Source organism: Baudoinia panamericana (assembly GCF_000338955.1).
Source record: "Baudoinia panamericana UAMH 10762 unplaced genomic scaffold BAUCOscaffold_5, whole genome shotgun sequence".
NCBI lineage: Eukaryota > Fungi > Ascomycota > Dothideomycetes > Mycosphaerellales > Teratosphaeriaceae > Baudoinia > Baudoinia panamericana.
Window position 1 is genome coordinate 1,696,111 of NW_006911261.1, and position 15,641 is coordinate 1,711,751.

General features: G+C 56.2%; 8 protein-coding genes across 8 annotated transcripts; 7 read left to right on the forward strand and 1 right to left on the reverse strand.

The window, feature by feature from the left end:
• Positions 1-503: 503 nt before the first annotated feature.
• On the forward strand, positions 504-925 carry BAUCODRAFT_464468 (uncharacterized protein). Its single transcript, XM_007677780.1, has one exon. The coding sequence runs from the start codon at positions 543-545 to the stop codon at positions 780-782; it is 240 nt and encodes a 79-aa protein (XP_007675970.1). The 5' UTR covers positions 504-542; the 3' UTR covers positions 783-925.
• A 640-nt stretch (positions 926-1,565) lies between these two features.
• BAUCODRAFT_122162 (uncharacterized protein) lies at positions 1,566-3,938 on the forward strand (the record flags this gene model as incomplete). Its single annotated transcript, XM_007677781.1, has 3 exons — positions 1,566-2,146; positions 2,197-2,614; positions 2,667-3,938. The coding sequence occupies 3 exons, from the start codon at positions 1,566-1,568 to the stop codon at positions 3,936-3,938; spliced, it is 2,271 nt and encodes a 756-aa protein (XP_007675971.1).
• Positions 3,871-6,028, reverse strand: BAUCODRAFT_33463 (uncharacterized protein). Its single transcript, XM_007677131.1, has 4 exons — positions 5,605-6,028; positions 4,572-5,292; positions 3,954-4,429; positions 3,871-3,896 (listed from the first exon to the last, which is right to left on the reverse strand). Exons 1-3 carry the CDS (start codon positions 5,932-5,934, stop codon positions 4,224-4,226), a joined length of 1,257 nt encoding a protein of 418 aa, XP_007675321.1. The 5' UTR covers positions 5,935-6,028; the 3' UTR covers positions 3,871-3,896; positions 3,954-4,223.
• Positions 6,029-6,190: 162 nt separating this feature from the next.
• BAUCODRAFT_33465 (uncharacterized protein) lies at positions 6,191-8,530 on the forward strand. Its single transcript, XM_007677132.1, has one exon. The coding sequence runs from the start codon at positions 6,244-6,246 to the stop codon at positions 8,374-8,376; it is 2,133 nt and encodes a 710-aa protein (XP_007675322.1). The 5' UTR covers positions 6,191-6,243; the 3' UTR covers positions 8,377-8,530.
• Positions 8,531-9,855: 1,325 nt separating this feature from the next.
• On the forward strand, positions 9,856-10,978 carry BAUCODRAFT_33466 (uncharacterized protein). Its single transcript, XM_007677133.1, has 2 exons — positions 9,856-10,405; positions 10,460-10,978. Exons 1-2 carry the CDS (start codon positions 10,084-10,086, stop codon positions 10,957-10,959), a joined length of 822 nt encoding a protein of 273 aa, XP_007675323.1. The 5' UTR covers positions 9,856-10,083; the 3' UTR covers positions 10,960-10,978.
• Positions 10,979-11,678: 700 nt separating this feature from the next.
• On the forward strand, positions 11,679-13,394 carry BAUCODRAFT_122166 (uncharacterized protein; the record flags this gene model as incomplete). The annotated part of the gene is made up of 4 exons (XM_007677782.1): positions 11,679-11,948; positions 12,276-13,032; positions 13,093-13,235; positions 13,299-13,394. The coding sequence occupies 4 exons, from the start codon at positions 11,679-11,681 to the stop codon at positions 13,392-13,394; spliced, it is 1,266 nt and encodes a 421-aa protein (XP_007675972.1).
• Positions 13,395-13,542: 148 nt separating this feature from the next.
• BAUCODRAFT_464067 (uncharacterized protein) lies at positions 13,543-14,711 on the forward strand. Its single transcript, XM_007677783.1, has 2 exons — positions 13,543-13,835; positions 13,896-14,711. The coding sequence occupies exons 1-2, from the start codon at positions 13,691-13,693 to the stop codon at positions 14,543-14,545; spliced, it is 795 nt and encodes a 264-aa protein (XP_007675973.1). The 5' UTR covers positions 13,543-13,690; the 3' UTR covers positions 14,546-14,711.
• On the forward strand, positions 14,712-15,231 carry BAUCODRAFT_464068 (uncharacterized protein). Its single transcript, XM_007677784.1, has one exon. It carries the CDS (start codon positions 14,877-14,879, stop codon positions 15,165-15,167), a length of 291 nt encoding a protein of 96 aa, XP_007675974.1. The 5' UTR covers positions 14,712-14,876; the 3' UTR covers positions 15,168-15,231.
• Positions 15,232-15,641: the final 410 nt, after the last annotated feature.

The following is a 15,641-nucleotide window of genomic DNA, read 5'->3' on the forward strand; positions in this document are numbered from 1 at the left end:
GGTCACACCAGACAAGAGTGATGCACCTCTGCTCCAGACGGACTGTCACACGCAGCGAGCAGGACTCACGCTCGGCTATAAATCTACATGTAGAAGCTGAGCGAGATCAACTCGGACCCAACATACTGGGTCCCGCGGCCGTTGATGCAGCAGAAACGGTACGGCTACGGTACGGTCGCCGGACGGAGAGGTCCGTCTTTGCGACCGGCTGATACCGAGTAGCGCCGAGCTTATTAACGGTGGCCCTCACTTCCGGAGAGGCGCAAGCCCCCATATTGCTGCAATAGGCAAGCCAGCAATTAATGCAAGGCCATGTAAAACAAGCGTCAGGAGAACCAAAAACCTCCAGCTTGCATGACACTGTTGAACTCAATATTGCGTTGCTCGACAAGGCTCCACGCAGGCAAATAATGGTGCGCGGCATGCATGTAATCTATCGATGCACCTAGCGATCTTGGGCAAGCTGGAGATCTCAGTGGATCTTACAGGCTTGTGAAGGGAGGGTCGTCGTTATCATCTATCTGTACCTGTGGACGTGCCGCATGGCCAACCCTATAAACGTAAGGTCTGACAATCCTAGCGTACGGGCCCTAAGCTCCATAGCAGCTTCACAGATCCCCTTACAATTTCAGCTAAAGGCACAACAGCGGGTCGCTTCGCGAGTGATTCCCCCGCTTGATCAGCACGCCGGACAGCACGGCACGTTCTGCCAGCGGGCGGGTACAGACCTTCTTCTAACTTGCCTTGTGTCAGATGCCTGCAGCAGGAGCAATAAGGCATGATGACAGCGGCGGTGTCTACGGCAATCTATTGGGTGCTTTTATCCGCTGCCTTAGACGCTGCAGCAAGTCATCACATGGTCTGCGAAGCGCCTTGATGGCGAGGCGAGTGGTCAATGGCCTTTGGCGCTTGGACACGCCCACTTGACGGCGCGCTATCCGTGCCCGGGGGGAATGCATCTCTGCGCTAATGCTGCGGCTGCGTGCCCAAGCGCGCTCCAAGTCGCTCCAACACCTACATATGACATGCACGCACCAACCGACCCTTACAGTCCAGTCCTCCTCTGCTTTCGCGAGCCTGCTCAGCTCTCCGTGTTGTTGTCATCGTTCTCGTAACGTGTATATACTGCGCGTGCTGTTGTGCTGCTAAGGCATTGCATTGCGTCGCTTCGCGAATGCGATTGCTCGATTGATGCAGGCTCGACAACCGTGTCGCCTTGCTAGCGAGCCAGCCGCCGCGCTGCACCTTCTGGAATACACTTTCCGGCTCAAACTACACTAGCAGCGCTGTCCGGATGAAGCATCAATAGAACATTCTGTTCATGTCTGACACGGCTGTTTAACTGCGTACTCGACATCAACGAGCAAACAAAACGACATAGATAGCCGCACTAAGCGCCACAGCCGCGTAAGGAAGTACAGTCTCGACAGCATTCCTCTGTGCTCCTGAGGCGTATCACCGCATCGCTATCGGGCTGGCTGTCGGCAAACAGCGAGCGCTTGTGGCCGGATTCGACACTTGACTTTGGGTAACGGACCATATCGGGGCGATTGTGCGCCTACGCTATGAGCGTCATATCAGATGCACCCACTACCACTCCCACCAGAACCGGTGCTTTACGCACCTGCGAGGAGCAGCTGTCCCGCTTAAACCAACAGCTATCAGCTGGCTTCACTGCGGTCAATGGATATCGCCACAAGGCTCCACCAACCTCCCGGTCCGATCCCTCAGCGCAAGATGCCCGACCCTCTGACCAGACCACGTCCGCCGAGCCGCCCATCGACACTCCCAGCGCAACCCAAGAGACCGAGCCGCTGAAGCTTGGCTATTCCAACGATGGCACTCCTGCCTTGAAGGTCCTCGCGCATGGCTGGCGAAGTGATCTCAGAACCTCCTTCCCACCTCAGGACAGTACCGCCACCGAAGCAGAGAAGCGCAAGCGGTCCGACTCAACGCTTGCTGACGATAGTCGCGGGAGCCGCCATTCTCAGAGCAATGGTGACGGCCCGTCGTCGCCTAAGCGACGTATGACCAACATAGATTCTGCCATTGATTTGACATCACCTGACCAGCAAACGCAAGTTCCACGCGCATTCTCAACTGATCGCTGCCTCTCGGAAGTTAGGCGAGTAGCTACCACCTCACGGTGTGCAGAGACTACGCCCATATGTGTGACACCTTGCTGACTCACTACAGTGAACCTTCGCCAGCACAAAGGCATGTCCGCGGCCGGCCGGTCCCGCCGCCGCGTCCAGAAGTCGAGCAGGTCCAGGAAGAGTCCCTCAGGAGGTTTCTGCGTGTGGAAGAGGAAGCTCAGCAGCGAGCCAAGGCGCAAGCTGATGCTGATGCCGAAGCTGCTGCTGCTCAGAAGCGTGCGCAAGTCGAAGCCGAAGCGCAGATGAGAGACGAGGCGAAGCCGAGGCATCATTCTCCTCCCGATGAAGAGGACGACCCGATGACGCCGCCGGAGCATGCACAGAATTATCAGCAGCATGGCTATAGTCCGGAGCGCAACGAGCAGGACTATGATGCCAAGCGCCGAAAGCGTAACTTTAGTAACCGCACCAAGACTGGATGCCATACTTGCCGGAGGCGGAAGAAGAAGTGCGACGAGGTATGTGAACGTTCTGGACGTAGCACTCTGCCAGAGGACTGACAGCGAGCAGGCTAAACCAACGTGCGCGAACTGTGAACGCAGTGGTCACTCATGTGAAGGCTACGGTCCAAAACCATTAGCCGGGTCTAAAGTGCAATCCGCCGCAAAAACACCGGTGGCGTTGCAGGCGAAGGGTACCACCTTCGAAGGCGTGCCACAGCAAGTACCCACACCGTACGTCCAACAAGTCCCAGTGCCGGAATCGGCGCCTTCGTATTCGCATTGGGGTCGTATTCCTAGCAAGGAGGAAGAGGCGAACATGCACCACCATCACCCCCTGCCACCTCCACAGTACCCACGGTACACGTCGCACGAAGATTCGCACGCGGGTCATTACGGCAGACCAAGTGTACCTAGAGATCCACTACCTCCGTACAGCAATGAGCCGCGTTACCCACCAATGGAGTATTCTGCGATGCAGCCGATGCACCCCATGTACGCGCACTCTCACCCTTCTCACCATCCGCAGCCGCCGCTACTTCCACCACCATCATCATATGGGCCACCACCACCGCTTCTTGAACCGATCCCAGGCGACCCATACCGCCATTCCATGATCCCCTCCGCCCCCGTCAGCTCTCACGACAGCAACAGTCACTCCTCTACCTCCTCCCTTCGCACAGCTGCGTTAGCCCTCGCTCGACGGGACAAGTACAGACTCAGCGAAAAGGAGAAGATGCTCCTTGGCGAGCCATTTTTAGCCTACGTCGACCGCGACCTTGTCAGCGATCGCAAAGAATGCAAAGCCGCGGTTGAACGCTACAACGACGCCGCCAAAGCTAGCTTGGGCTCAGGCCACGGCGATCGCGCACGCCTCTTCAACCATATCGTCGACCCTACTGCGCGGCCGGAAGAACGCAGCCGCAGAAGACATCCAGATGACCCTTATAATGGCCCCAAGGGTTCAGCAGGGGAAGGCACGGCGGTAGAGACGCCGTTCATATGTGACTATGGGTACAATATCCACCTTGGCAACAAGGTGCACATACATTCCGGGTGTATTATGTCGGATCCCTGTCGAATCACCATTGGGGATCGCACGGTCATTGGGCCTAATGTGCGATTCAGAGGCGTTACGGCGAGTTTGGACATCAAGGCTAGGAAGGGGAACAACAGTTGTCTGCTTGGCGGACCCATCGACATTGGCGAGGATTGTGTGATTGGAAGTGATGTTGTCATCCTGCCGTTTCGCACGATTGGCAATGGTGCGGTGGTTGGGGCGGGGAGCGTGGTGACCAAGGTGGGTCTGTCGATTGAGTTGATGAGGGGTGGTAGGTGCTGACATTGGAGTTGCTAGGATGTGAAGCCTAACACGATTGTGGCCGGCAACCCAGCCAAAGTCATCCGGCGGATAGAGCCAGGTACGACAAATGTTGACAGGCATCTAGATCCCGATATCGAGGAGCAGAATCAACGCAGGCTTACGAAATTGCGGGATGATGCAATGGCCATTGCTGATCGATGAGGACCATGAGACGGATGTAGTGGGTGAAGCAATCGTTGCACCGGTGTTTGTCAAGACCGCTGTTCGGCAGTGGAAGCTTGATATTAAGATGGTCTGCCGATGTTATCGCTGGTGGCGGAAAGTATCCCAGCTTAGCAGCGCGAAAGCGACAATGACAACGCCGCCCCCAACGTATGTGGGGAAGGATGGTGTGAGACCGAAGAGTATCCAGTCCGCTAGGGCGACGAAGAAGACGCTGAGAACGTTGGCGAAGCTCCCGAAGACTGGATCGGTCCAGACTACGAGTACTGCAAGTAGGTTAATGGACACTGTGGATGTTGTTAGTGACATCTTCGTAAGCGGCCCGCGCGCCCTCCCAAACGCCTGCCTGAGGGCGACAATGTTGCAGCGGCCATGGGAGTACATGACAGTGTTGGTGGAGTGACAGGGGACGGATCACTGTTGACTTACTTGAACCGGACAACACAGCGATGACAATCCACAGCCACACCTCCGCTCGCGGCCAAACGAACGTCTCAATGCCGAAGATGTGCAGCAACACAAGTCCAACCCATAGTGTAGCAAAGGTGTACAAGCCCAGGAGACCGCTCGCTGCCAGCGTTAGTGGCATGCTTTGCTGCGGACTCACTGGACGAGAAGAGCATGCCCACTTCTTGAAGAGGACTTCGTACAAACCGAACGCTAGAGCGCCGACACAAGCGATCAGATTGCCTAGAAGCCTTGACGTGCCGACCTCGTTGCCAGCACTGTCTTCCTTGAGCGGGTGTTCGGCCGTCGTGTCACCGTAGGCTATAATGAATGTTCCAACGATTGAGAGCGCGACGGCAACTACACTATACCTTCCCAACTTCTCCTTCAAGAGTGGTACACTGAAGGCGGCCGCGAAGAAAGTTGAGCAATTGTAAATCGCGGTCAAGTCCGCTGGAGTGGTTAGCGTGAGGCCGAGGAACCAGGCGACGCCGCTGACCGTTAAGGCGAGCGTAACTATAGCCATGGCCGTGGCGAGAAAGTCGAGTGGTCCTCCCAGTTGGCCACGCAGTTTCCAAATCATGCGAGGTCCGTCGGTAGTGTAGGCATCAATGGTACTGATTGCCTCACGGAGACGGTTGTTGTAATCCTTCGCCCAGAGAACGTAAGGACTGTGGCGGTTCTGGTAGCGGAGGTAGAGAACTGCGAGTAGGGTGCGTTAGTGTCAAGATTGCGTCGACGCTACGGCGTGCATCTGATGTGGAATGTTCGTCACAATTCCATTGCATTTGCTACAGGCAGCGGTAGTACAATAGGAAGCGTTTGCAGCAATTGTCAACTTGGTAGTGCCGTGGATACTAAAAGGACATGTGGCGCAGCTATCGGGACTCAGGGTGGCGATCGGTAGAGGGATAAAACCAGATGAACGGTTGGAAGCGATGGGGATAAGGCGACATACTCTAGCAGCCGTCAGCAACCCGTCAAGCGCACCCTCTCGGCCCGTGGGTAAACATACGTGACACAACCATGGCAAGGCCAGCGCGCTATGCGTGATATACAAGGTAGCAAACGGCTTCTTCCAGCCCAGCAGGCTTTCGAAATACTCGGTCGCCTCTGTGTTGATAACGAAGCCGAGGACGGTGAACAGCAGAGCGAGGCCTACAAGTAGGGGAGATGCCTTCGTCTGAGATGGCAGACGGTAGTGTTGGGCTGCGATGCGCTCGCCATTCAGCGTCTCGGCACCACCAAGCTGGGACAGCTCGACGTCGGGGTTGCGGTCGTCATCGCTGTCGGTACGGTCGAGGAAACGTTGGGCTTGTTCGTGAAGTTGGTGCGAGGGCCCCATAGCAGGTGGTCGTAGGCGTTGCTGAAGCGTCTAATTCATAGCACCGATCACAATCATTCTCGACGGCCAGATGAAAACTCGTTCGTATCCATTTTCATGCCGTAGCGGAGAGAGCATCAACACAGGTTCTCGTTGCAGTGGACCAGAGGATTTCGTCCTGATAAGGCACCAAGGCAACATCAACTCGCCCAGAGGTCAGATGCCGAGCAATCTCCGTTGTATCTCCGTTACACTTGCGACCAGAAAATGTTGGAGTAGAAGGCTTCGTTGCTGCAAGCAACATCGAATTGGTACAACCACCCCCATATCATGAACGGCTCGATGGAGCTGTTCAACGCCCTCCAAACATCCCCTCATAACTTCCTCCAACCCTCCCTGCCGCTCTACACGGACACTGTCGCCTATCTCAAGAATGTGCTCGACCCAGTCGCTGCAGACGTGAGCGCAGCGCAGCAGCAGCGACAGCTCGAGGCGCGCAAGAAGCGCAAGCGCGGCGATCATATATCAGATGATGAAGTCCTAAGGTTGAAGCAAATTCACACGCAAGGATTTACAGCAGAGCAAGTATGGGAACAGGCGAGGCGGGTGATTGATGGTGCGCGGAGGGAGGCCGAGCGAGGGCTTGCAAAGGTTAGGGAGCGGGGGGTGCAGGTTGATGAGACCCAGGTTGGATTGGAAGACTCGTCTGGGCAGGATGAGGATTTAGGTGTTGAGGGAGTTGACTACGAGATTGAGGGTGTCGATGAAGGCGAGGAAGAGTACGAAGGTGAGTCGGAGGATCTGGAGGCCGCTCTTGATGGCGCGGAAGCTGCGGACATGGATGATTACGTATCAGAAGGCGAAGATATTGAGATGGACGGAGAAGATGGCTTCGATGATGGTAAGGACCTTGCCAACGAAGGTCCAGCAGAGGAGTACGTCTCCGACAAGTTCGGCCTGAACGACGGCTTCTTCTCCATCGACGACTTTAACAAGCGTTCCGACTTCTTAGAGCAGCAGGACGTGCGTGGGGACGACGACGCCGCAGCCAGCGATGAGGAGGATGTGGACTGGGATGCTGATCCGCTCGGCTCAGCGGCCATTGCAGATGGCGATAGCATTGACGGAACTGATGATGCGGACGAAGAAGACGGCCCTACCTTTGGTGACCCGGATGCGCTGAGCGAAGATGAGGACGAGGATGGATTGGATGTAGGAGAGATGGACGCCATAGGCAGCGGGCTCGGCAACACGAACGCCATCATGTACGCCGACTTCTTCGCCCCGCCCGCGCAGAAGAAACGGAAGAATAAAAAAGGCCGGCCGAATCCGCATAACTTCCCAGCTCAGGCTCCCGCTATTGTCGCCGCCGACAATGACGACGTCGAGCGCACAATATCAGCCGTGCACCGTGATCTCTTCGAAGACGACCAATCCGACGCCGGTGAAGACGCGGAGGATGCACCACCAGGATTGAATGGCCTGGACCCATCGGATCCCAAAGCAAGACGCTCAACTCACGAACGCCGCCGTCTAGCCCTTGCAGAGGAAATACGCAAACTCGAAGCCGCCAATGTCGCTAAGCGAGAGTGGACACTCTCTGGTGAAGCGCGCGCGGCGGATAGGCCGTTGAACTCCCTGTTAGAAGAAGATCTGGAGTTCGAACGCGCGGGCAAGCCTGTCCCTGTCATTACGGCGGAGGTAAGTGAGAGCATCGAAGACCTCATTAAGCGGCGGATCCTGGCGTTCGACTTCCAGGACTTGATACGAAGACGGCCGGACGATATGGCTACTGGTGTGAAGAGGGGACGTATGGAGACGGAGTTAGACGATACGAACAGGAACCGGAAAGGTCTGGCTGAAGAATATGAAGAAGAGCACCTTCGCCGCACGGACCCTGCGTATGTCTCCGCGAGCGACGAGAAGACGAAGAAAGAAGAACTGGAGATTTTGGCATTGTGGAACAAGGTGAGGAGTGCTCTGGACAGTCTGAGCTCGTGGCATTTCAGACCTAAGGCTCCGGCTCCGAACTTGGAGGTTCGTGTAGATGCACCGGTTGTGAGGATGGAAGACGCGCGGCCTAGTGCTGGTGGCAATGCGGTGGAGGTGTCGCAGTTGGCGCCGCAGGAGGTGTATAGAGCGGGCGAGGCGGTGGATGGGAAAGCGGAGGTTGTGCAGGGCGGAAAGGGCAAGGGTGGCGTTGTGGTGGCGAGGGAAGAGATGACCGCCGATGAGAGGAAACGAAGACGCAGGAGGGAGAAGGAGAGGATCAGGAAGGCGGGAGGAGCTGCGCCTGTAGCTGGTAAGGCGGACGGTGCAAAGAAAGGCAAGGGTGAGATGGTGAAGGAGTTGAAGAGGGGTGGGGTTAAGATCATTGGAAGGAAGGGAGACGTTGTCGATGTGGAAGGACGGAAGACGGGAGGGGGTGGGCAGCCAGTGGGTGGTGGGAGGTTTAAGCTGTAAGGTTTATGCCGTTGCTGCTGTAGCAAATGTGTCTGCAGGTCGCCGGGCCGACTACTAATGGAAGCATCGTTTGCGCTGTCCAACCATCTCCCAAGCGTAGAGTCAATGCAGGTCCGGCATGGGTCGCTGTAGTCGTCTACATGGAAAGAAGCATGGTCGATCCCCAATTCTGAAGGCTATCCTTGTGAAATAAAGTGATGCGAGTGACGGTCGGAAAGTCGATGTGAGCCAGCCTTCGCGAGCCACGTCAATATCGTAAACGAACCTCTTAAGCGCTCTGGGTGCACCGACTATACGCTCCAGGTCTGCGGTGTTCAAGCGGCACTCTCTCACATCAAGCTGTGTGAAAGTCGAGACGGAACAGCAGGTAAGCTGGCAAGATCCGGGCCGCGTGCGTTGTTGGTGCTGGCAAAGTGGAGTAGGTTGGATGTTCAGAGGCGAAGGCAGCAGGGAGAGGTGCGCGGTGGGGAGGTGTAGATGTGAGTGCATACTCGGTCATGAACGCAAGCGAGGTAAGCTTCAGTAACACAGGACTGAGATCGTACGGCGCGAGCTATACGCGACAGAACGTTCCGCAACCGCAGTCATCCAAGTCTAGCTGCAGCGACTTCAACTTCGAAGTATGCTTAGCAACATGCAGGCAATGTCCTCTTCTGGCTGTTGTCCGGCGCACTCGAGGTGCCATAGTGCGGACATCCCAGGTCGACCGCTAAGAGAGAGGGTGGTTGCCTGGAGCTCCTCGCTGCTGCGCGAGAGCCGACTGGTCAGTAAACCTATCGACTCCTGTGTCCCACCTTCCCGAAACTGACAGTCGCTGAACCTGTTCCGCAGGGCGAGGCTTCTACGCAGGGATTTCGAGCAAGGAGCACAGGCAGATGTTGTCGATGCCATCAGAATATCAAAAATCAAGGGTGTTTGTAGAGTCGCGGCTGGGCCAGATGGTAGCACGTTCTGAACCACAGGCCGAACTGTGCCGATATTGACACCGGGGCGACGAAGCTAAAGATCAGAGACAGGAGCTCTGGAGGCAGAGAGGGAGGCATGTTGTGTGAATTGTATGGCGTCCACAAAAACCAACTTGCATTCTGAACTTGTTAGGGGAGCCCAGGTAGCATGTCCGTATTCTTAAGAAGGCGGAAAAGGAGAGTATTACAGATGGAGCTCTTGAACTGTGGTAAGAAAGGCGACCGATCCCAAGCATATGGTACATGGTTCCAGGTGCTCAACGAGCTATCGCAATCGCACGAGTGTATATCTCAACGGGATGGATGTTAACGGTCGGATTTGACGGGTCCTTGTCAGCAGTCTCTTGCATTGGTACTTCACGAGGCAGCAAGAGCAAAGCGGTCACGTGCAGCGCTGAAGCTGGAGCTAAGGTAGACTTCGATGTTGACGAAACGGGCAAAGCTCGATGGATCGCGGTCCCGAGATGTGCCGACAGCGGCACAGGGTGGATTTCTAATCGCTCCATCACTGCCAGACCTTCCTCTCAACACCCGCTACCGTACACCGATCACTACATCCCGTATAGACGAACACATCGCGCATTCGGCGTCATCAGACGATACACGGCAGGTGCGCACGCCATTGGCCCACGCGAGGCAACAATAAGGGCGGGCAGCCAACAAAGAAAATCTCCGCCACGCCGCGCCCCTCACTGCCCGCCATCCGCCCCCTCGATCGCATCATCGCCGCCGCCCGCCCACCATGTCGTACCAAGCCCGCCGCGCCCCGAACGTGAGCGCGTACCTCGCCAACCTCAACACCATCCCCACCGCCAATGAGCTGGCGGCGCAGAATGACACACTCGTGCTTGGCGCCGATCTTGGACTCGAAGACTTTGCCAATACCGAGTTCTTCGACTTTGATCAGTTCAATCCCATAGACGGCGACTTTGCAGCGCAGACTCTACCGGAAGCGGCGCAGCAGCAGCAGCAACCGCAGCAGCAACAACCGCTGCCTTCGCCGCAGAAAGCGGGTAGCAATGGCGGTGCCAGCGGGAACGCCGGCATGGCAGCGGGTATGGGTGGTACGCTCGATTCCGTCACCAGTATCCTTACCTGTATACTAAAGTGACATGCAGGCTACATGACCGAATTTCAAACCTACCCGACCCCAACCACGGCCAGCACTTCCACGACCAATACTCTTCCCTCGCCCACGCTGCTCCAGGGCGCCTACCCACCCCAACCCTACCATCACCAGCGTCCCTCTACCGGCGTCTCCTCCTTACCTTCCGCAGCAGATCTTGAGGAAGCCGCCCGTATGGCCGCAGAAGAGGACAAAAGGCGCCGAAACACGGCTGCCTCCGCGAGATTCCGTGTAAAGAAGAAGGCGCGTGAAGCGCAGCTAGAGAAGCAGGCTAAGGAAATGACGGACAAGGTGACGGCGTTGGAGAGCAAGGTGCAGGCGTTGGAGATGGAGAACCGATGGCTGAAAGGCTTGATTGTAGAGAAGGCGGGTGGGAAGGGATTATTGGAGAGGGAGACGGGGAGGGCCAAGGTAGCGAAGGCGGAGGAAGATAAGACGAGTAGTGAAGAAAGAACGGACGGTGTCGGTACGGGAGGAGAGGTCGAGGCTTGATGGTAGCGGATGGCTTTTTGAAAGGGTTTGATGGTGCACTGCGATACCTGGGAAAAGCGGTTCTTTAATTCCCCGCGGTTGGTGGAACTTGATTCGAGCTGCGCACTATTCCAGCTTACAGCTAAGCTGATGGAAAAGAGATACAATGAATATATGACGCAATCCAGTGTTCAAGCTTCACCTGCATCCCGAGTTGCACAGATGCCTGCTGATGTGCCACAGAAGGAAGCCCTTGCAGGAGTGTACTACCGTGAGATCCTGGCAACCTCACCAATTGATCGCATTGACCAGGACCTGGCCGTAGCATAAGAGCGCGTGAGACGCCGCGCTCGGAATGGATCTGCTAGAGACCATGGCCGGCTCAGAACAAGCCTGAACCAACGCGACTGATCAATTTCTTCCATCTCCGAAGCATCCTGACGCGAAAAGGTCTTGTGTTGGCCACCATCTTGAAAGCTTTGACCATGGACGACACAGATACGGACACCGCCTACATTGACATCGTCCCGGCTGAAAGACCACGACCAGCACGGCCTCTTGAACAGAACGCCTCTCTCGCCGGCCTTCGTGACGCCCTTCAACATGAACGCGGACGCCAAGCCGTCTTCACCTGCGGCGGTTGCATTCCCATTGTGCTTGACCCGAATCGAATGGGTGATGGCATCGGGGCGGGATGCCTCACGCCGCAAACTGACGAGAAGGTGCAGGCGCAGAGCACCATGGCGAAAGGTGTTACTATCCGTTGGGGACAGCATGGGGAGGGGAGGGTCGTTACGCTGCCCTGCCGTCCTTCGGTTTCAGGCAGCTCCGAAGGCACGGCAGCGCTACCACAGCTTATTGCGGACTGCACCCCTGCAACCTTTGGTCATGACGGTAAAGATGTCTACGATCCGTCTTACCGACTTGCCGGCGCCATGTCTGCCCAGGACTTCACGACCGACTTCTGCCCGTACGAGACAGGCATCATCGATATGATCACCCAAATCCTCGTCCCACCTATCTCTGGCGATCTCCAATCGACAGTCTCCGGGCCAAGCCGAGAAGAGCTCGATCTGCAAGCATCCCTTGACTTCAGTATAGGCATGCTACCAGACCCCGTCAGCCCGGACGTTCTCTTCTATCAGCTCAGGAGGATGAAAGTCCCGCCGCGAGATAGAGAGGACTACGAGAGTATCATCAGCTTCGCTGACCCAGAGCGATCGGGGAGGGTGACCTTTGAAGGCGTGAGGAGTCTACTGGAGGAAAGACTGAGAGCTAAGCGTGGGTTGAAGCATCCTGCAGAGGTGGAGTGGGAGAAGAAAGAGACAAAGACGAAGATGAGATGGAGGGGATTACGTGCGGAGTTGTACAAGCTTAATGTGTACTCGGGGCCATCCGGTATGTTCAAAAGTCATGTCGACACGCCGAGAGGAGAGAAGCAGGTGGGCAGTCTGGTTGTCTGCCTGCCAGTCGCGTTCCAGGGTGGCGGTCTGGCAGTGAGGCACGGAGGGCAGCAGATCGTCCATGAGTGGTCCACATTCATGACGGATGAGGCGGCGTCCTGTGTGCAATGGGCAGCTTTCTACAGCGACTGCGAGCACGAGGTCCTTCCTGTCATCGAAGGGCATAGGGTAACGCTGACCTACAACCTGTACCTCGCTCATGGCACGGGATTGTTGGCTCAGGGTGAATGGGGCATTGGCGGACTGCAACCAGCTCAGCTTCCGCTAAGCCAGCATCTCCGCGATCTCCTGCTCGCGAAGCCTGTGTTGATGCCCAATGGAGGGTATCTGGGCTTCGATCTCACGCACCTATATCCGCATACACATCCGTCTCTGCATGCTTTCGTACCGCAGATGCTCAAGGGCGCCGATTTGGCTGTCTACGAAGCAGTGCAAGCCGCTGGACTGACCTGCGTGCTTGGTGGGTGCAGAAACGACCACCATTTCGAGCAGATAGATATACTGGACAAGCTCGATGCGCAGGACAGAAGACGACGTCGCAACGAGGTCACGGGTTGGGGCCGTGAGGCGATGGTTAATGCTCTCACCCCACTTCGAGTGGATGACAGTGGCGACTATCACGAGCAGGAGGGTGTGTATTCAGACGAGGACGTAGCCATGCGGGATGACGTTGAGCTTGATGCGGAAAGAGTGCCATTGGAGGAAAGCTTCGATGAGGTCGAAGTTAGTAAGGTCAAGGATCTCCGGGCGAGGGTTGCGATCAGGGAAAGGATAACATGGGTCAATGTCTCGGGGCATGATGCAGCGAAGGAGTTGAGCTTCGCGGGTTTGGCGGTAAGCCCGTGTTGCGAGCAGATTATATCGACATAGCTATAGGCACTGACGTTTGGCTCATAGTACGGCAACCAGGCTGAGTTGAAGGTGAGGTACTCAAATGTTGCGCTCGTTGCGAAGGTACCCAATGCTGCTGAGAGAGGCTTGAAGGTGGTTTAGGGAGGGATGGTAATGGACCGGTATGACGACCTTCAACAGACTGGTAAAGGTGGCATTGCACGCGTCTTCGAAAAAGTCATGATGGAAAACTGTCGCTCGCCTCCCGCCACGGCGAGATGCTTGACAGATCGCAACAACCCTCGTGTGCTAGCAATCGCACGCTAGTATAAGGACATTGGTTATGCACTCTACTTGATCGCGCTTAATACTAGCACAACGGTCGCCTGTATTACGGCCTTCGGCTCTGGTCTCTAGCCTCTGGTTAAGATCATCCGGCATCACGAACGGGTAGTGCTATGCTGCTCAGCTTAGGCTCGGTATGCTACAGTAAGCCGGCAAGTCTCCCGGCTTGTTCTTGGAGGAGTACAATAGCTCAAAAGACGGAGTTGCCGCATCTAGGTCGATACGTCTGGACACATCGGCCGCTGCATTGTGCGAACGGTAAGCGGAGCGCTGTAGCGAACCTTACGCAATCCAGAGGTAGCTGACCGTCCTTCTTAGGTCCCATCGTGTCTGGTATGGCGCGACGGAGCACGCAGTCGCAATTGCACTTGATTACGGGAATAGACGAGAGTCCTGCACCGGCGATAGCAGAGACGGAGGAAGGCGCGGTGGCTTCAAACAGTAAGGTTCGAAGGCCCACCAAGGGAGGCATCCCCAATCCACCAGCATGTACCAGCCGGAACCATATCGTCCTGTCTTTGGAGGAGGTTTTTGCGCAGACTCACATGGAGTACTTTTGGGGAGGGGAGTCGAAGAAAGCGGCGGAGTTGTTGCAGTACCCGGCCGTCAGGGCGCGATTGGAAGACGCATTAGCTACGGTACGGACACGCGATAGACTTGAGAATCTGTGTCGGAAGATGCAAGCGAGCAAGCTTGGTGGGCGGAGGGTGATCTGTGGCGTCGAGCGTGCGTTCTCTCCTCGAACCGCTGATAATCTAGTGCCCACGGGTCACGAAGGATGGGCTTGCGTGTATTGTGAGGATTATGGTGCAGCGTGCGTGCAGATCGAGTACAGGGGCGCGCGAACGTTGGTGCCACGGAGGCAGGCCCAGAAGAAAGAGCTCGACATCTCAAACCCGGATGCGTGGGCTGCAGCCGAGGGCAGAAGCTGGTTGCTACATGATGGCGGTAATGCGGGAGGAGCTTGAAGGCGATGTTTCAGCGGACGTCGTGACGTACTGATCGTACGGCATGTCTCTGCTTGGTGCCTCGGCGCACGAACCAAGTGTCACCGCACCTCCGGTGGCGTTGACCTTGCCGGTCTGCTCTTCTGGTGGCGTGGCGATGCATGGAGAGTGCCCCCTGAAGCAAATGGTCGTGGGGTGTACTCATGTGTCATCGCTGGCCCTCGTCAGCTGTGCCGCATGATAACGCCTTCACGAGCGTTTGTAAAGGTGATCATGAAGCTGGATACCAATACAGGTCGAAGCATGGATTTGGTAGCTGAACAACTTGTTTGCCATTCTCCTGTCGGTGTTCATGTTCCACCCTCGCTGTCCCCACCAGCCGCAGTGTGTCCGCCAACATAGGTGTTCGGTGGCCACGGTGGGAGCAAGAACTCGGCTTTACCACATTCTCGTACCAGGAGGCACATGCAAGGCTTCATGTTTCCCGCCTGTAGTAGGTCCAGCCACAACACACAGCCACCGGTCGCATCCACTGTCCTTCTCTTCGGTCCCTTCCATCCTTTACGTTCGCTGCACCCCACGGTCGCTTCCTACCCCTTACGACATAGCTCGCCGCTACCGGTACAAGACTACTTGCTACTAGCCGCTCGCCCCTACCACACGCTCTTGCACCCCGCTTCCACTCCACTTACACTACTCGTACAATACCGCCTGCGATCGTTTCCGCGATATCACTAACCCGGCCGGGGGTTTACATAAAGGGGGCGCTGCTACCGCCTCCATTTCGTCGCAGTACGGACTGCACTTACGAGTTTGCGTAGCGTACCCGTACGACATTTTAAGTAGTATAGCGTGCTTATAGCTCGTAGAAGCGGTTAGCGAGCGATAATAACCCGAGAGTGTCAGAGTAGGTGTGGTAGTGCCGCAGGCGAACCCGTAGCGAGCAGGAAGGGGGTGAGGGTCGTAACCCGCAAAACGACTGTTTTTTTGTGAAATTGAGGGTTAGGGTTAGGGTTAGGGTTAGGGTTAGGGTTAGGGTTAGGGTTAGGGTTAGGGTTAGGGTTAGGGTTAGGGTTAGGGTTAGGGTTAGGGTTAGGGTTAGGGTTAGGGTTAGGGT